Source organism: Carcharhinus amblyrhynchos, chromosome 1 (genome assembly GCF_965287045.1).
Source record: "Carcharhinus amblyrhynchos chromosome 1, sCarAmb.v2.hapA, whole genome shotgun sequence".
NCBI classification, from domain to species: domain Eukaryota; kingdom Metazoa; phylum Chordata; class Chondrichthyes; order Carcharhiniformes; family Carcharhinidae; genus Carcharhinus; species Carcharhinus amblyrhynchos.
In genome coordinates this window covers 85,427,336-85,448,030 of record NC_137324.1, presented here as the reverse complement: position 1 = coordinate 85,448,030, position 20,695 = coordinate 85,427,336, and the positions used below count along the sequence as shown (strand labels likewise).

Below are 20,695 nucleotides of genomic sequence, written 5' to 3'. Positions count from 1 at the left end.
TCTTCAATAATAGAATCTGGAACAGTGCATATAAAGTAGTAAATCACAGTTACACGTTTTGGACAAAAGGCCAGGCTTCATGCTAAAAATGTCATCAAATATAAAAAAAAACATACTATCAAGGCAAGTTTAAAAAGTTATTTTGAAAAATTTAATTTGTGTATGTATTAAAAACATTAGCTGGAATTCTCCAGCTGTTCACTGTTGCTGCAAGCAAGGACGGAGAATCTGGCGCTCAGCCAAATCTCCATTCACTGGTGCAGGGCTAGAGAATTGCACAGGCACGAACAGCCACAGAATTCTGGCCATTGACAACAAAAACAGGACTCAATCAGTTCAAAAGGACCAAGAATTGGGGCACCAGTTTTCATTGTCTTTGTTTGGCTAGACCTGATTCCTACTGAAAGATATCAGGATCAAGAGGCATGACTGGGGGAAGCAAATGCACAGGCTGGAATGATCCTTATCCTTGGGCTGGAAATGAGTTGATGTGCTCATATATCCAGAGAAAGTTGGTGCATGGCCCAGAATACGTGTAGAGTACCAACAATGGAATCTGGCCTGGGCATACAAATCATTTGAAGAAAACTGAACAATATTTTCACCACCTTGTTCAAGGGGCAATAAGTAGGATTGTTTGAAAGCTGAGAAACAGAAAACATTAAAAAGTTCATCTTGCTGGTATTTGAGCACCTTGACAATTGCATGATACAACCCTGACATTGTTGATTAATCTTTGCAATCAATCTGCAATAGCTCGACCACACACCGAGACATGAGGTAAAGAAACTCTCAGAGGTGGAGCTCCTTGGGAATCACAAGTATAGATTCACCTACTGGTCCCAACCATACTAAACTTACCACACATCCTGTCACAAATTACTTGCATAGTTTATCCCAAAGTCTAATGTGTTTGAAATAAGTTTAATTTGCGTTTCAACGAGTCAATACTAATCTCTTATACGATGGCTAAAGGAATGCATACCAGAGATTGACCACTCATTTACTGAAATAATGGGCCCAATTTTAACCAATTCAAACCCTTCACCCTCCTCCTCCCTCAAACCATAACCAAGCCATTGCAGGATCAGAGAGTCACTCTTCTTCCAGGAACCCTTGGCTCTTTTGAAACCCAAATGAGAAGAATCACTACTGGTGCAGGCACATACTATACACTTAAATATGGGAGTTTTCCCCTGAACCTGCAAATTCCGGCAAGGTTAGCGCTGGAGGGTCTCAGTGGGCCTAACTTACACTAATGCTCATTTGCTGTTCTTGTTGATTTTCAGATCTCATATTTGTAAGCAAAAGGTACGTGGTTAATGAAAATAGTGAAGGAAAAGATTAGCATGCAAAATATCATTCAAACTAAATGATTTGATTCATCCAGTTTTTTTTAAAATGATGAATTCATAATTTTCCACATTTCAAGCACTGATTGATTAATCTATGATTTAAAATGTGTAATGAATCACTGTATCGGATATGAAGTGCTTTCTTTTACTGCAAGGTAAGGCTTATATACACCATCATAACAATTTGGTAATTGTTGGTGAGACATTAAGTATAAACTCAGTTGAATACCATTGAATAAAACATTGTTTCAAAAATCTATTAGCATGCCAAATTTCCTGAATCTCACTTCTTTCACAGGTATTATTGCTTGACCAGTTAGTTAAAACAAAGTTGAAAAGGCATTATGAAAGTATTCTCAAATGTTTTTAGCAAGGTCCTCAGTAATTATTTTCAATTAGTTGAAATACCGTTTGTGTTAACTTTGTTATATATTTATAGAAAGTCCAGAATACAACTTCACGTAGTTGTTGTTCCCATCTGGTTAGATTCTGAAGAACATCCGACAGGCTTCACAGAATGAATGTAAAAACTTTCCAAGAGCTACCATGTCACGGCAGCTCTGTAACACTCTACGGTTCATTAAATCTGATTATAGAAGCATGAATCGCTACAAATTCCCCATTTACCAATTTGCAGCCCAGCTGGCCTCCAGATGAACAGTTCCTGCTCACAAATCAACTTTACTTTATTGCTTGAGTGAACGTACAAACAATATTTGAAAAACAAATGTCTATTGCTAAAGATATAAAAAAGAGACTAGTCTAACAATTTGCCTCATTTTATTTAAATATATTTAATAGTGAATCGTGAAGTGAAATTATTGAGACATGCCTCAAGAGATAGTTATCAACAGATCCCTCCTTACAATCTGCTCGACATGTGTGAAGACATGAACGGCAGAGGCAGATGGAATTTGTTTACAGCACTTGGAGGGGGTGGACACATTTTAAAGAACTTCAAATTAATGCCATTCTAAAAAAATTTACAAAAGCATTTTCTATAGATATTTTCTATTTTTTAAATTTTATTATGATTTCTTAACACACTCTCATCACCCCAGTATTCTTAATGATGCCATTTTGGAATTGACTGCTTAACAATAGGCGATGACAACCCAAAGGCGGTTTGTACATTAAGCTTCTGCTCTTTCCTCTAGGGAATTAACTGCAAATGCATTAACCAGATTACTGATGCCCTCTTCACCAATGCATCACCTTCCCATTGACTACAACAGTTACTGAGTGGTAGGAGAACAGTAGGGGGTTTGTAGCAGTGACAGACTTCCAAATGTAGGGAGCCACTGAGTACAGAAGTTGCGATTTGGGCAAACCAGTACCAAGTAGCGTTAGAGAAACCATCAATGTACAGCTAGTGGCTGATCATAGACACAGGATTATGTAAATTTCTACCAAGTTCCCAGGCATGTTACATTTATCCTGAGACATATTACCATTTGTTTAGTATATTAGCCTTCCAAGATGGCTTCTGGGGGAATAAGGGATACCCGCTACAGGTGTAGCTCATGACAATATTCTAACAACTAATAACACCCAATAACACCCAAACAGCACCACTAAAATTGAAGCCATGGAATCATCAGGATTATAACTCAATGCAGCATGTAAATTTGTATGTGTGTGCATAATACATTATATATAAATAAATATGTTACACACATACATGTTTCCATAACACATATTCTAAAAATAATCTCCTAGTGATTTTCCATGTTAAGTCACAGGAGCTCTTTTGCCATTAAAGGAAGAGATTGTCATTGACTTCAGGAAGTGTAGTGGAGGACATGCCCCTGTCTAAATCAACAGGGACAAAATAGAAAGGGTTGAGAGCTTCAAGTTTTTAGGTGTCCAGATCACCAACCACCTATCCTGGTCCCCTCATGCTGATATTATAGTTAAGAAAGCCCACTAATGCCTCAGTCTTCTCAGAAGACTGAGGAAATTGGCAAGTCAGTTACAGCTCTCACCAACTTTTACAGATGCACCATAGAAAGCATTCTTCCTGGTTGTATCACAGCTTGATATGGTTCCTGCTCTGCCCAGGACTGCAAGGAACTACAAAAGGTTGTGAATGTAGCCCAATCCATCATGCAAACCAGCCTTCACTTCCCGCTGTCATGGCAAAGCAGCCAGCATAATTAAGGACCTCATGCACCCTGGACATTCTCTATTCCACCTTCTTCCATTGGGAAAAAGTTACAAAATTCTGGAGATCACGTACCAGCCAACTCAAGAACAGCTTCTTTCCTGCTACAGGCAGACTTTTGAATGCATTTACCCAGCATTAAGTTGATCTTTTTCTACACCCTAGCTATGACTGTAACACTACATTTTGCACTCTCTTGTCTCCTTCTCTATGAACAGTATGTTTTGTCTGTATAGAAACAATAATTTTCACTGTATGTTGATACATGTGACAATAATAAATCAAATCAAATATATACTTCACAACCTTGCCTCAGGATGCCCATCTTTGGAAGACACAGAGCAGGTGAGGGGAAAGAGGAAGAGTCATCACGATGTCTTGCAGCCAAAGATGTTTGAGATCAGCCTTTTCTACAACCTGCTTGGACAGTTCCTATATCAAACTCCTATATGAAATCACACTGGAAACTAAACTGCTAGCAATTGTGCACAACAGCAGAGTGGGCTGTCCAATTACACAGACAAATTGGGGGGCAGGTTGGTGTTTAACCCACCCATAATATTCTAACAAGGCTTGATGTTCAAATGGCCCAGGCATTTTACTCAGCTGTCCATACATGATTCTTGCCTGTCCCAAATGTGCTCCTAAATTAGGGGCTCCAAGTTCTGTGTAGTCAACTGTGCATACAAGAAGACTACTGACCTGTGATGTCACAAGATTCAATCAACTCATGGATTATTTTTCTTTAATCGGGCTCCCTTTCATATGCTCTCATTTCACTCCTATTAGCGTTGAGTTGGAACAGTAGGCAAACAGAACTTAAGACTACTCCATAGTTCTGTTCTCAAAGCTTCTTTGTACGTTCTTAAAGGGAAGGCATTTCCTGCCACCAGGTGGCAAGCAGGTTTGAACAGTGGCCTTGACTAGAACTAAAATAGCTATATGGCAGTGGGAAGGAAGCAACTCGGCACGTAGCCCCTGAGTGCCATGTGTACCGATCATCTGTTTTGGGGTTACTTTAGAACCATCTACTATTATCCAATTTAACTGAGTGTTTGTCAGGGCTTTGCTAAATGCATGATGACAAATTAAATTTGACATTTTATCCTTTTACTTGGGAGAAGTTGTGGGTTAAGAAACATTAAGGAAATTAAAATGCTCAGAACTATGCAGAATATGCAAGACAATAAATCAGAAAGCTGGTGGCATTGCATGACTGAGAATTCCGAGTCACCATTAGCAAAAGTACCATTAATATGTGGCAGATTTTAATGTTCCAGCAATACTGAGAATAGCTGAGCAAGAACTCTCTGTAGCACTAAGTGATTTTCCTGGTTGTAATTTTAGATGGGAGGGGTAGAGAGTGAGAACAATTGGCAATAAAAGGAATGAGTGTCTGGAGATAACTCTAGTGGCTTACCTCAATAATATACAAGACTATGTTCTTGTAAAAGCAGTAGAGGATACACTTTGCTACGCGATTATAGTTCCAGGCTCCATGAACTAGTAGCAAGTTCTTCAGATACTTGAACTAGGAACAATACAAGGATTATGATTCCTCATTACACAATAATGATCTTCTTTAAAATAAGTCCAATTGAAACATCACACATGGTCTTCATTTCTATAACTCATCAAAATATGTAAAATGCAACTGCCAACACAGTTTTGCATAAAATATGGAGACATCTAGAAATTACCAATATAACATTATGCTACATTAGCTTAATAGTTATTTTCTTGGATTAGTCTGTATTTCCCTATGGCCGTTTCAGAATCTGAATTAATTTTTAAAAAAATCTGGAAATAAAAGACTGATATCAGTGACCATGCCATGAAATCTTTTAGTTGTCTTAAATACCAACAAGTTTTATTATTTCCTGCAGCACATTTGTATCCATTGTCCCTCCAGTGTTATTATATTTACATGGTAACTCTCTGTCAACTTTATTCTTGCCTCCTGCTGTTGACCTTACATTTCCTCTTAGTGCATCCAACCTGCCAGATTGTTTCCAATTTTAAAGTGAATGTCTGAGACAGAACTGAAAGAGGACGATGTTTGGCATAGTCCTGTTAGCCACTGTTCTGCTCTTTCAGTTTGTATATTTAAATGGAAACTCTTGGTCCAAACTTCAGCCCAAACTTTCCAGGCTCATTTATAATTAGAAATGGCCCAGTCACATAGATACAAAGAGAAAAGCAAGGAGAACCAAGGTTGAACATAGGAGGGAGGATTACCATAAAAAAATTCACAATTCTGAAAAAGCTGAAGGAAGCAAATGCTGATGATAGTGAGCTGAACTGATGCGGTGTGGCTGGATTTGTTGAAATTGAAGGAAGAAAACTGTAGGAAGGATATGATTTGTGAAAAATATAATTAAAGAAGGACAAACATTTCTCCTCTTCCATCTGCACTATACTTACACTTTTCAAATATAAAAAACTACTTTTAAAAATTATTTGATTTTGGGATATGTCCATCATTGTCAAGGCCAACATTTATTGCCCACCCCTAAATGCCTCGATTAGGTGATGGTGAGCTGCCTGCTTGAACAGTGCAGTCCATATAAGACAGGTACACACATAGCGCTGTTAGGCAGGGAGTTCCAGGATTGTGACCCACTGACGAAGAAGTAACAGTTCCAAGTCAAGATGAGTGAGTGAACTTGCAAACAGTGGCACTACCATGTGCCTTTTACTCTTGCCCTTCTAGATAGTAGCAGTTGCAGGTTTGAAAGGTACTGTCAAAGGAGCCTGGGTGAGTTACTGCATGCAGCAATACATACTATTACAACTGTGTGCCAGTAGTGGACGGAGTGAATGTTTAATGTGGTTATGGTGTGAAGGAAATGGGCTGCTTTCTCTTCAATGATGTAGAGCTTCTTGAGTGCTGGAGCTGCACTCAATCCAGGCAAATGGAGAATGTTCCATCAGACCTCTGACTTGTGCCTTGTGGACAATGGACAGGATTTGATGAGTCAGGCACGAATTACTCACTGCAGAATTCCAGCTTCTGATCTGTTTTTGCAGTATTTATATGGTCAGCAATGGTAATGCCATTGCATGTCAAGGGGCCATGGTTAGATTCTCTCTTGTTGCCTGGCACTTAAATTATGTTCTGTTATCACCTCAAGTCTAAGTGTGTGCAGGTCTTGCTGAATGCAGGTACAGACTGCTTCAGCATTGCGTGGATTGTGAATGGCACTCAAACCAATGTAATCAGCAGCAAACATCCTCAGTTCTGATGTTATGTTAGAGGGAAGGTCATGGAAGAAATAGCTTAAGATGGTTGGGCTTAGGACACCACCCTGAAGATTTCCTAGAGTGATGCATTTGCACTGAAAAGACTAGATCAAAAAATACAACCATATTTTTGTGCTAGATATGATGCCAACCATTGAACACCCTTTCACTTAATTATCATTGACTTCAATTTTTCAAGTACTTTTTGATGCCATACGTGTTCAAGTGCTGCCTCGATGTCAATGGCAAACAACCTTAGCACGTGTTCACAAATTTTGAAAAGAGTTTGCTCAATATTTCAAAAATACTGCCAGTTCATGATAATTGTCACCAAATATCCTGGTATATTACTGGAGATGCTTTTCAAAAGTCCAACTCGTGTTTGAACTATTTTAGAAAATATTAATATATTGACAGTAAATTGAAATATGAACACAAGCTACATATTCTTGGAGTTTGATGTTGGATTTTATGATGATGATCAATAGTATGGATGACAATCATAGCAGTTAAAATGTTTTTAAGTCAACGAGGCAAAAACAATAAAAGGACCATTTGGTTTAATAAGATCACCCTTAACAATTGTGTTTAATTGAAATCAGATATATGATATTGAAATATATCAAATTAAATCGACACATTTAGGGTTATTAAAGTTTACTCATATGTCAAATGATTATTTTCTATTCCGTTACCTGTGCTATGGAATAGTCAGATGAATTTGCTGCCTGTAGTCCCTCATTTCCACTTATTCCAACACCAACATGCGCCGTCTGGATCATTCCCACATCATTTGCTCCATCACCTATTGCTAATGTTATAACTTTCACCTGTTTCTTCACCATATCAACAATTTCTGACTTCTGAAGAGGAGAAACTCTGATAAAGTAAAAAGGAAGATAAATCAGAATGAAACAGAACCTCAGTAAGCTAGAAGAATGGCTATTCTTTATTCTCATACATTTTAACAGTAAAAGTCTTTCCCATGGTATGTCCAATTCGTACTTTTGTGTAATACTTCAGTATCACTTTAATCATAGACACACTTCTTTTGCCACACCTAATTGAGACTTTATTACGATTGTCTATTCGACCCTTACCCTGGTTTCCCATCTAGTTTACAAAATTCGCAGCAAGCCCCAGGAAAGTAAACTGAAGCAAAGTAAAAACAATTCAACAGTTTCACATAGAGTATAAATGCTTACTCTTGTAGTTGTGGATGCGCCTAGTTTGGGGGCGTTTAAGAGATCCGTGGATAGGTTTATGGATGGAAAGGGTTTGGTTTAGGTTAGAGGGTCATTGTTTTTTAACTGGTCGGCGCAACATCGTGGGCCGAAGGACCTGTTCTGCGCTGTAATGTTCTATGTTCTAAATAATGATCATCACAGTTAGAAGAATTTACACTTTCTGCCTCATTAACGGGCAGGAAGTCGCTGCCTACTTTGTGAAAATCAGGATGGGCAGGCATGAGTTTGTATATATGTGTGTGTGTGTGTATATGTTGGAGGGAGGAGGGAGGGGAGCTGCAAGTTCAGATGGGGTTGATTTAAACTCTCCTCCACTGCCAGGAGCGGGGTTCAAACCTTCCATTTCAGTGGCAGGAATATTACCATGAAGGCAAAGGCTTGTTCAGAAGATTAGCGTAAATAAACAGATTGAACTCACATACAAGCAATTTCACATAAAAATTAGTCTGTTTATAGTCTTAACTTACCTGAGACATTGATATGTCACAGTCTAATTTAGTATTCCTTTGCACTGACACCTTATTAATGTTGGATATTTTTTCAGCCAATTTCTAAATAATTTCTATAGTGTGCTCTATACACTGTTAGCATTTTAACTTAGATGTTCTGTTGAAGTTATGTTGACTTTCTGGGGTGTGTATGTTTTGTGGATTGGGAGTAACTGATTACCCAAACAGTCTCCCATATGGGAAACTTATGAAGAAGGCAAATGCACATGAGATACTGAGCAATTTGATAAAGTGGATTCAAAATTAGCTCAGTTGTAGCAGACAGAGGGTGATGACAGAAGGCAGCTTTAGTGACTGGAAGCCAGTGTCCAGTGGCACATCACAGGGATCTGTGTTGGGTCCCCTATTATTTATCATTTATATAAACAGCATAGCTGACTATACTGGGAGTAGGATTAGTAAGTTTGTGAATGACATAAAAATTAGCAGACGGTTAACAATGAGGCTGTGTCTCTTGGGCTGCAAGAAGATACAGGCGAGATGGTCAAATGGGCAGATAAGTGGCAGATGGAATTCAACCCTGAAAAGTGCGAGGTGATATACTTTGGAAGGAGTAATTTGACAAGGAATTATTCAATGAATTCAGATGTTCTGTGGAACAAAGGGACCCTGGCGTGTTTGTCCATAGATTTCTGAAGGAAGAAGTCCTTTAGGGAAGGAAATTCTACTTCCTTATCTGGTCTGGATCCCAGACCCAAGCATTGTAGTTGACTCCTAAATACCCTCTAAACAATGGCAGTTAGGGATGGGCAATAAATGCTGGCCTGGGTAGTGGCACCCACATACCATAAAGAAAAAAAAATTAGCCAATTTACAAAAACTCTACATTTCTAAACTACAAGCTCATTTCCCTAAGTTTTTGGTCAAACACTGTTAAAACACAAGCTGCGAGAATTATCCAAATCATCAAAACAAACACCAAGAATAAATGTAAAAATTTATCAAATTAGACTCACTGACTCCACCCACAGACTTCACAAAATTCTAACTTACTGATAAGATGCAAAAGTGGTTCAATGTGCATGGCTGAGACTTGTTTTTTTGTTGTATTTAGTAAGATATTTCTGCATGTAACACATAATACCTGCACATTTACACCAGTATCTCAATCTCAATGTCAAGTGATCTTATCAAAAGATCAAAATGGGTCTCTATCTAAAGATATTTGTTTATCCTTCCCTACATGACTCCAAAGTCTCAGATGCTGGCCGGACTGTGCAATTCAGTTGTTTTATAAAGTTCATAGGAAAGGACACAGCTATTTCCAAGAGAAAACTAAAAGCAAGATATCAAACTGTTGGAATCTGAAATGAAAACAGAAAATGTTGGAAAATCTCAGCAGGTCTGACAGCATCTGGGGGAGAGAATAGAGGCAACATGGTTGGAATAAATGGGTGCTTTTCCAGTTGGCGGTTGGTGATTAGTGGCGTGCCACAGGGATTGGTGGTGGGGCCTCAACTGTTTACCATAGATGATCCATATACATAGATGATGGTGTTACGTAATGAGGCAGATAGAAACAAGGACCTTGTTGTGAGGGATCCTCTTGGGAAGAGTGATCATTGTATGGTTGAGTTTTTGATGCAGATGGAGGATGAGAAAGTAGGGACCCGGACCTGTGTCCTCTGTTTGAACAGAGGGGAGTACAATAGGATAAGAAAGGAATTGGTAAATGTAGATTGAGGGCGCAGATTGGTCGGTAGGACTGCTGAGGAACAGTGGAGGATCTTTAAGGAGATCTTTCTTGCTGCTCAGCAGAAATTTATTCCGATGGTAAAGAAGGATCGTAGGAGAAGGGATAATCAGCCGTGGTTAACGAAGGAGATAAAGGAGAGTATTAAATTAAAAGCTGATGCGTTCAGAGTGGCTAAAAGTAGTGGGCGAGTAGAGGATTGGGAGAGGTTTAAAAATCAACAAAGAATGACAAAGAAGTTGATAAAGAAAGGAAGGATAGACTATGAAGCTAAACTAGCGCTAAATATAAAAATGGATAGTAAGAGTTTTTATAAATATATAAAGAGGAGGAGGCTGGCTAGGGTGAATGTTGGACCCTTAGAGGATGAGAGGGGGGAGTTAGTGGTGGGGGATGAGGAAATGGCTGAGGTCTTAAATAAGTTTTTTGCTTCGGTCTTCACGGAGGAGGACGCGAATAGTTTGCCGGGTATTAAAGATAGAAGGATGGTAGGAGTTGAGGGCCTGAATGAGATCACTGTCACTAGAGAGGTAGTGCTCGACAGACTAGTGGGACTGATGGTGGACAAGTCCCCAGGACCGGATGGAATGCATCCCAGGGTTCTGAAGGAAATGGCAGAGGTGATAGTGGATGCCTTAGTGATTATTTTCCAAACCTCGCTGGATTCCGGGGAAGTGCCGGAAGATTGGAAAACGGCTAATGTTACGCCGCTGTTTACAAAGACTAGCAGGCAAAAGGCAGGGAATTATAGGCTGGTTAGTTTAACGTCTGTTGTAGGAAAAATGCTTGAATCCGTCATCAAAGAAGAAATAGTGAGGCATCTGAAGAAGAATTGTTTGATAGAGCAGACGCAGCACGGATTCGTTAAGGGGAAGTCGTGTCTGACGAATTTATTGGAATTCTATGAGGATGTGTCTAGTGCGGTGGACGGAGGGGAACCGGTGGATGTGGTGTTTCTCGATTTTCAGAAGGCGTTTGATAAGGTGCCGTACAAAAGGTTGTTACAGAAGGTTAGGGGGCATGGAGTTGGGGGTAAGGCGTTAGCGTGGATAGAGGATTGGCTGTCAAATAGGAGCCAGAGAGTAGGTGTCAATGGGTGCTATTTGGATTGGCGGTTGGTGACTAGGAGTGCCCCAGGGATCGGTGCTGGGGCCTCAGCTATTTACCATTTATATAGATGATCTGGAGAAGGGAGCTGAGTGTAGGGTGTCGAAATTTGCTGATGACACAAAAATAAGTGGAACGGCAAATTGTGCGGAGGGTGTAGAAAGTCTGCAGAGGGATCTAGATAGGCTGAGCGAGTGGGCGAGGACCTGGCAGATGGAATACAATGTTGGCAAGTGTGAGGTTATCCACTTTGGCAGGAATAATAATAGGAGGGACTACTACTTAAAGGGCAAAAAGCTGCAGCATGCTACAGTGCAGAGGGACCTGGGGGTCCTTGTGCATGAGTCGCAAAAACCCAGCCTGCAGGTGCAGCAGGTGATCAGGAAGGCAAATGGGATGCTGGCCTTCATAGCGAGGGGGATTGAATATAAAAGTAGGGAGGTCTTGCTGCAACTGTACAGGGCACTGGTAAGGTCGCAGCTGGAGTACTTTGTGCAGTTTTGGTCGCCGCATTTGCGCAAGGATATTTTGGCCTTGGAGGGAGTGCAGAGGAGGTTCACTAGGCTGATACCGGAGTTGAGGAGGTTGAACTATGAAGAGACGCTGAACAGACTGGGCTTGTACTCGTTGGAGTTTAGAAGGATGAGGGGGGATCTTATTGAGACGTATAAGATGATGAATGGGATGGATAGGGTAGAGGTGGAGAGGTTCTGCCCGCTCAGAAAGGACAGCAGGACTAGAGGGCACAGCCTCAAGATAAGAGGGGGGGGGGGGGGCAGTTTAGAACGGAGTTGAGGAGGAACTTTTTCACTCAAAGGGTGGTGAATCTCTGGAATTCTCTGCCCGTTGAAGTGGTGGAGGCTACCTCGCAAAATATATTTAAGACGCGGGTGGATAGGTTTTTGGTAGGCAAGGGGATTAAGGGTTACGGGGAGAAAGCGGGAAAGTGGAACTGAGCCACTTCAGATCAGCCATGATCTTATTGAATGGCAGGGCAGGCTCGAGGAGCTAGATGGCCTACTCCTGCTCCTATTTCTTATGTTCTTATGATCTGGAGGAGGGGACCAAGTGTAGGGTAACAAGGTTTGCTGATGACACAAGGATGAGTGGGAAAGCAAATTGCGTGGAGGATGCGGAAAGTCTGCAGAGAGATTTGGATAGGCTCAGTGAGTGGGCAAGGATCTGGCAGATGGAGTATGACGTTGGCAAGTGTGAGGCTATCCACTTTGGAAGGAATAATAGTAAAATGGACTATTATTTAAATGGTGAAAAATTACAACATGCTACTGTGCAGAGGAACCTGCGGGTCCTTGTGCATGAATTGCAAAAATTCAGTTTGCAGGTGATCAAGAAGGCAAATGGAATGTTGGCCTTTATTGTGAGGGGGATGGAGTATAAAAGCTGGGAGGTCTTGCTGCAATTGTACAAGGTACTGGTGAGGCTGCAACTAGAGTACTGTGTGCAATTTTGGTCCCCTTATTTGCGAAAGGATATATTGGCCTTGGAGGGAGTGCAGAGAACGTTCACCAGGTTGATACTGGAGATGAGGGGGTTAGCTTATGAAGAGAGATTGAGTAGATTTGGCCTGTACTCATTGGAGTTTAGAAGGCTGAGGGGGGATCTTATAGAGACATAAGATAATGAAGGGGCTAGACAGGGTAGAGGCAGAGAGATTATTTCTACTTAGAAAGGAAACAAGAACTAGAGGGCACAGCCTCAAAATAAGGGGAAGTCAATTTAGAACAGATTTGAGGAGGAATTTCTTCTCTCAGAGGGTAGTGAATCTTTGGAATTCTCTGCCCATTGAAGCAATGGAGGCTACCTTGTTAAATGTGTTTAAGTCACAGGTAGATAGATTTATGATGAATAAGGGAAGGGTTATGGGGAGCAGGCGGGTAAGTGGAACTGAACAACTATCAGATCAGCCATGATCTTATTGAATGGTAGGGCAGACTCGAGGGGCTAGATGGTCTACTCCTGCTCCTATTTCTTATGTTCTTATGTAACATTGAGTCTAGATGACCCTTCATCAGAGCTGAGCACAAAGAGAATCAGCAGAGATTCATACTATGATGGTGGGAGGATCAGCTGGGGGTGGAATGGGACAAAGGGAATGTAAATAAGGATACAGAAGGCTGAGGTGGTGTTAAAAAGTGTCAATTAAGTGATGAGAATGCGTGAATGACAGAACAGAGGTACAGATTGTTAAAGGACTGCCTTAGGAATGTGGCAGTTGCCCTGAAAAGCTAGGGAGGCAAGAAGGGGAACTCGAATGGAAAGTGGAAAAATAGGAGGTGACAACATCTCATCTTCCAATTATGCACATTAGAACCTTCTGGACTGAACGTGAAGTTCAACATGAACTCTCTCCTCCACCTTCACCCAAATTCCATTTATTTTGTTTCATCTCATTCATCCATTTTATCATCCTTCTTTCCCACCTCCATTTTTCTACTTTCCATTCCAGCTTTCCTTCTCCCTCCACCTCCCCCTGCACCACTTCGCTTTTTCAACTGCTGAGAATTTCCAGCATTTTCTGCTTTTGTCCAAGAGAAAGCTATCTATTTACCAGTCTGTTCTGCACATGCCTTTCACCAAAATGAACATCAAAACTAGATCTACATATTCCATTGAGCTGCAGCCAGGTTGTGTCCCCATTTGGTGGTGAGATTTTCCTGGCTCTACCTTTTAAGTGGGCATCCTATTAAATTATCATTCTCTCTCCTTCATGAACATTGGATAGCAAAGTTTCACCAATATTCTTATACCTTTAAAACTGAAACAAAAGATCCTCAAATAATCCTAGTAATTAACAGAGCTTCTCTCTGAATCAACCTTTTTTTAAATACCCTTTAATAATCACTTTTTTCAATTTCTTTAAAATTGAAAATTAAAATTTGACTATCTCTTTAAACTTCAGGTAACTTTCCCTTTCGAGTGTTCGAAATGGTAACTCATATCAATTTGTTTTATTAATTCCAGTTTTGGAAGCAATTGATGCTAGGTTTTAAATGGTGCTTTAACAGAAAAGCTTGCAGCTAATTTCAAGGTCACTCCATGTCTCCCCTTTTTGAGCACTGTGCCTTGGCAGATAACAAATGGAATAAAGTCAAATTGTTAAAAGGCAAAATCTTTGTTCAAATTTTGACCATGCTGTCAATGGAAAGCGTTAACTTCTCTGCTTGCTTGCAAAAGGGCAGAACAAGAATCCTTCTCAACGGTACACAATTGTATCTGCCTCCGGATTGAAGAATCAAACACCATTTTAAACCGTTTCTCCAGGTCTTAGTATCTTCCTTAGGAACTGAAAAGGTGAAAAATCCTTCAGTAAGAACTTGAAAAGAAAACACTCTCAAGAGGGAAGACAACATTTTAGATTAAACTCCCATTTGTTTCCAAACCTATTAGCTTCTTGCTCAATTTAAAAAAAAGATATATTTTGATTGTGAACAACACCCATCTTTAATGGACTTGACAATGTCTCAGCTGGTTAAAGATGAGAGTGTGTGCCAACCTGCTAATATTTTTGGGTTTTGGTCACATTCTGGAATCATGCTTATGAGTTGTAAATACACCTGGCACAAACTCTTCTGGGTCAAGAGGTGGCTGGTTTCTATACTCCATTAATACTGGGGCATGCCACTTGTGGAGTCAGGGTGAAGATCATGAATGCCGATGAGGGAGTATTTGGACCATTTGTGTTTGCTGTTGACGGCTGCCAGTTTCAACATATTAAACATGCCCACTTGATTACTTAATTCCTCTGCACATTTTAAAATTGTTTTCAATTACCATTGAATGCAATTTTGCACTGAAGTGTTAGAGACATAGAAAATTAGACTTTTTTTTCCTGGCGTTTCCCACCTTACTTTTTAATGAAAAGTGTACAATGTACTACTTATATATACTTAATTGCATGCAACTGCCAAAGCAGTTGGACTATTTACATTTTGCAAGAATCAAGGTTTAATTTTTTAATCTTAAAAACATAGCATTCATAAATGTTCATATTTCAGCTTACCGGCAGCAGATGACTGCCTTGCAAGACAAAGCAAGATCCAAAAAAGACTGTCGCACTCCAAACGTCAGGGCATATTTGAGGGTTTTCCCATCTATAATGAGTGCAAAATCATTGTCCTTGCGCAAAGCATCACCGAGAGTATTGCAGTGATGCACGAGTGTTTCCCTTGTTGTCTGTGAATTAATTTAAAAAAAAATTGGAATACGCTGCAAGAAAAAAAAATCTCAGAAAACCGACAAGTCATCCTACTACTTTCAAAGCAAAAAACTGAAAATTTAAAATAACAAGTTTCTCTAAAGGACTTGCCCATCAAAATCTGGTTCATATATATAAAAGAACTAACTGTGGATGCTGAAAATGTGAAATAAAAATCTAGATCAATGGATGAGAATTGAAGCACGTTTCAGTTCTTCCTCCATAAAAAGGTGACGTTTCTGAAAACCTGATATGAATACCATTATGAATTATTTCTTCGACTCAGCTTAAACCACTGAAAGGAGTGTTTGATCCAACTTCCATCATTCTATAATAAAGGTGGATTTTGCAACTAGCAGAATTCCAAAGAAAAGATTTGTGACAATGAAGCCAACACTTTCTCATTTCTTCTTCTGCCAATGCTGTAAGTTATTGCAGTGGAGAGGGAACACGGTAAAGGTACATTTGTTCCCTCTGATGAAGAAAAGACAAATGTGTACTAATCACATGAAATGTGTTGAATTACAATAATAACTTGTATTTATACAGCACCTTTAACCAGAACATGCAAGGAATACTCAATAATGGGTTTTCAAAATAACTTCAGAATGTAGAGGGCATCTTTGAGGGGCCCAAATCAATGGACAAGGAAATCCAGTACAAATCAACCACAAGAATTCCCGCCAAGTCACACGAGGGATGGCTCAAAAAAAAAATCACATTATATTGTGCAAGGACAAGAAAGAAAGGGATAAATATTGAACAGGGCACAGTGAATGATTTTAAAAGGGGCAACTTCCCCAGAACTCCAGCTGTATGTGGCTTGCCTTAGTCTGTAGTGCTGGATGACCATTACATTCACTGTACTCGTCAAAGATCTGGGGAGGGGACAGATATGTCAGTGAACATATTTTAGTCTCAGCTGAGTCAGCCATGGGTCAGTTGGTGGCATTCTCACTCCTGAGTCACAAGGTTCCGGATTCCAGTCACATTCCAGGACTTGAGCACAAAGATTAAGCCTGACACAACAGTACAACACCAAGGGAATTCCGCACTATTGGTGGTATTGTGTTTCAGAGGCATTAAGGCACGGCCCAATCTGCTGCATCATGTGGATGCAAAAGAAACCCTGGCACTGTTTCAAAGAGCAGGGGAGTTATCTGGGGAGATCCAGACAACGTTTATTCCTTAATCAAAATCATAAAAACAGATTATCTGGCTATTATCATGTTGCTGTTTTTGGGAATTTGACGAACATTTATTGGCTGCCGTGTTATCTGCATTAACTCATTGACTACACTTCAAAAGAACTTCATCAGCTTTGAGATGTCCACTGGTTGTGAAAAGTATTATATAAATGAGTATCCTTTCTTGTTTTATTTGTAATTTTGTATTAGAATCAGTAATTTACAAGAACGAAATAGATTGAAAATGGATCTGGAAAGACTGAACAAACAAGCCCAAGACTAGCAAATGACAGTCAATGGAGTTCAGAGCATCTTAATTCTGTCTACAGGCAGAGAATTCCAGGACTTACAACTGCAATCAGTTATCTCATGCCTCCCACTTTACCATTGCCATCAAGCCAGGGAAATCAATCCTGGCCTAATGTTAAGTATGGGAGGGCAGGTCAGGAACAGCACCAAGCGTATTTAAAAATGAGATGTCAACCTGGTGAAGCTACACTTAGCAAACAAAGAACAAAAGTACTGCACACTTCAGCACGCCAAGCCTTTGCCAATCATGATGCCCTAACTAAACTAAAAAAAACCTTCTGCTCTTACATGGTCCATATTCTTTTATTCTCTCCTTAGTCATGTTCCCATCCAGATGCCTCTTAAATGTTGCTAATGTGCCTGCCTCAACCACCTCCTCTGGCAGCACATTCTGGCACCCACCACTCTCTGCATGAAAAACTACCCCGCCCCACACATCTCCCTTAAATTCTTCCCCTCTCACCCCCCTGTAATTGACACTTCTACCTTTGGAAAAAACCCCTTTCTATCCATCCTGTCCATGCCTCTTAATTTTGTAGACCTCTATCAGGTCTCCCCTCAGCCTCTGTCTTTCCAGTGAAAACAATCCTAGTTTATTCAACCTCTCATTTAGCAAACAGCCCTGAGACAGTGTAAAGAAGGTTCAGCAGGGTGTTGCCTTTCTCCAAAGCTTCCACGTCCTTCTGGTAGTGTGGTGACCAGAACATAGAACAGTACAGCATAGACCCTTCGGCTCTCGATGTTGTGCTGAGCTATGTCCAAACCCAAGATCAAGCTATCCCACTCCCTATCGTTCTGGTGTGTTCCATGTGCATATCCAATAACCACTTGAAAGTTCCTAAAGTGTCCGGCTCCACTATCACAGCAGGCAGTGCATTCCACACCCAGCCACTCTGAGGAAAGAATCTACCTCGAACATCCCTCCTATATCTCCCACCATGAACCTTATAGTTAAGACCTCTAGTAACAGCTACATCTACCCAAGGAAATAGTCTCTGCACGTCCACTCTATCTATCCCCCTTAACATCTTATAAGCCTCTATTAAGTCACCTCTCATCCCCCTCTGCTCTAAGGAGAAAAGCCTCAGCTCCCTCACCTTTCCTCATAAGGCCTACCCTCCAAACCAGCCAGCATCCTGGTAAATCTCCTTTGCACTCTCTCCAATGCTTCCACGTCCTTCTTATAGTGAGGTGACCAGAACTGCACACAATATTCCAAATGTGGTCTCACCAAGGTCCTGTATAGTTGCAGCATAACCCCACGACTCTTAAACTCAAACCCCCTGTTAATAAACGCTAACACACAATGAGCCTTCTTCACAGCTCCATCCACTTCAGTGGCAACCTTCAGAAACCTATGGATACGAACCCCAAGATCTCTCTGTTCCTTCACATTCCTCCGAACCCTGCCATTGACCCTGTAATCCGCATTCAAGTTTGTCCTACCAAAATGAATCACCTTGCACTTATCAGGGTTAAACTCCATCTGCCACTTTTCAGCCCAGCTCTACATCCTATCAATGTCTCTTTGCAGCCTACAAGAGCCCTCCACCTCATTCACTACTCCACCAATCTTGGTGTCATCAGCAAATTTACTAACCCATCCTTCAGCTCCCTCTTCCAAGTCATTGACAAAATCACAAATAGCAGAGGACCCAGCACTGACCCCCGTGGTACACTGCTGGTAATTGGCCTCCAGTCTGAAAATTTTCCCTCACCACCACCCTCTGTCTTCTATGAGACAGCCAGTTACTTATTCAATCGGCCAAATTTCCTTCTATTCCACATCTCCTTACTTTCTTCATAAGCCCACCATGGGGGATCTTATCAAACGCCTTACTAAAATCCATGTATATGACATCAACCGCTCTACCTTCATCTATACACTTAGTTACCTCCTCAAAGAATTCAATCAAATTTGTGAAGCAGGACTTACACCTCACGAACTGCACACAATACTCTAAATGTGGCCTAACCAAGGTTTTATATAGCTGCAACATGATTTCCCAACTCCTGTACTCAATGCCCTGGCTGATGAAGACAAGCATGCCACATGCCTTCTTAATAATCTTGGCCATCTGTGTTGCCACTTTTAGGGAACTGTGTACCTGCATGTCCAGATCCCTCTGTATGTTAGTGTTCCAAAGGGTTCTGCCACTGACAGTATATTTCACATCTAAATTTGATCCTCTGAAATGCATCATCCAGGTTAAACTCCATTTCTGTGTCCAAGGCTCCAATCTATCTATACCTTGTTGTATCCTCTGACAATTCCCAACACCAAGAGCAATGCCACCAATCTCTGTGTCATCCACAAACTTATTAATCAGACTACCCACATTTTCCTCCAGATTATTTATATATACTACAAAAACAGAGGTCCCAGCACAAATCCCTGCAGAACACCATTAGCCAGAGATCTCCATTCTGAAAAACACCTTTCCACTGCTATTCTGTCTTCTATAACCAAGCTAGTTCTATATTCATCTACCCAGCCCACCCTGAATCCCATGTGATTTTAGTTTTTGTACCAGTCTGCAATGTGGGACTGTGTCAAACACCTTACTAAAGTCCATATAAATTACACCCATAGATCCTTCCCTCATCAATTATCTTTGTCATCTCTTCAAAACACTCAAGTTGGTGAGACATGCCATTCCCCATACATACTGCCTGTTACTAACTAGTCCATTTTCTTCCAAATGTGCATATATCCTGTCCCTCAGCATCTTCTCCAAAGCTTCCCCACCACTGACACCACTGAGGCAGAGAGTGGGGGTTAATGGGTGCTATTCGGATTGGCGGTTGGTGATAGTGGAGTGCCCCAGGGGTCGGTGCTGGGGCCTCAGCTATTTACCATTTATATAGATGATCTGGAGGAGGGAACCGAGTGTATGGGGTCGAAATTCCACCAAGATTGGTGGAACGGCAAATTGCGCGGAGGGTGTGGAGAGTCTGCAGAAGGATCTAGATAGGCTGGGCGAATGGGCCAGGAACTGGCAAATGGAATTTAATGTTGGCAAGTGCGAGGTGGTCCACTTGGGTAAGAATAACGGTAGGAAGGACTATTACTTACGTGGCGAAAAACTGCAGCAGGTGACAGTGCAGAGGAACCTCGGGGTCCTTGTGCATGAGTCGCAAAAATCCAGGCTGCAGGTGCAGCAGGTGGTCAGGAAGGCTAATGGGATGCTGACCTTCCTAGCGAGGGGGATTGAATATAAAAGTAGGGAGGTCTTGCTGCAGCTGTATAGGGCATTGGTGAGGCCGCAGCTGGAGTACTGTGTGCAGTTTTGGGCGCCGCACTTACGCAAGGATATTTTGGCCTTGGAGGGAGTGCAGAGGAGGTTTACTAGGCTGATACCGGAGTTGAGGGGGTTGAGCTATGAGGAGAGGCTGAATAAACTAGGCTTGTACTTGTTAGAGTTTAGAAGAATGAGGGGAGCTCTCATTGAGACATATAAGATGATGAATGGGATGGATAGGATAGAGGTGGAGAGGCTCTTCCTGGTCAGAAAGGACAGTAGGACTAGGGGGCACAGCCTCAAGATAAAGGGGGGGCGGTTTAGAACAGAGTTGAGGAGGAACTTCTTCACTCAAAGGGTGGTGAATCTCTGGAATTCTCTGCCCATTGAAGTGGTGGAGGCTGCCTCGCTAAATATTTTTAA

General features: G+C 41.1%; 1 protein-coding gene across 3 annotated transcripts in view; it reads right to left on the bottom strand.

Moving 5' to 3' along the window:
- Positions 1–20,695, bottom strand: part of atp8a1 (ATPase phospholipid transporting 8A1) — a 362,709-nt gene that overhangs the window by 90,315 nt on the left and 251,699 nt on the right. For all 3 annotated transcript variants that reach the window (XM_080188142.1, XM_080188135.1, XM_080188148.1), the window contains exons 24-26: positions 15,340–15,512; positions 7,458–7,641; positions 4,940–5,050 (exon numbers count right to left, since the gene is read on the bottom strand). In XM_080188142.1, the coding sequence (XP_080044268.1) occupies positions 4,940–5,050; positions 7,458–7,641; positions 15,340–15,512 (468 nt within the window). The remainder of the gene's footprint in view (positions 1–4,939; positions 5,051–7,457; positions 7,642–15,339; positions 15,513–20,695) is intronic.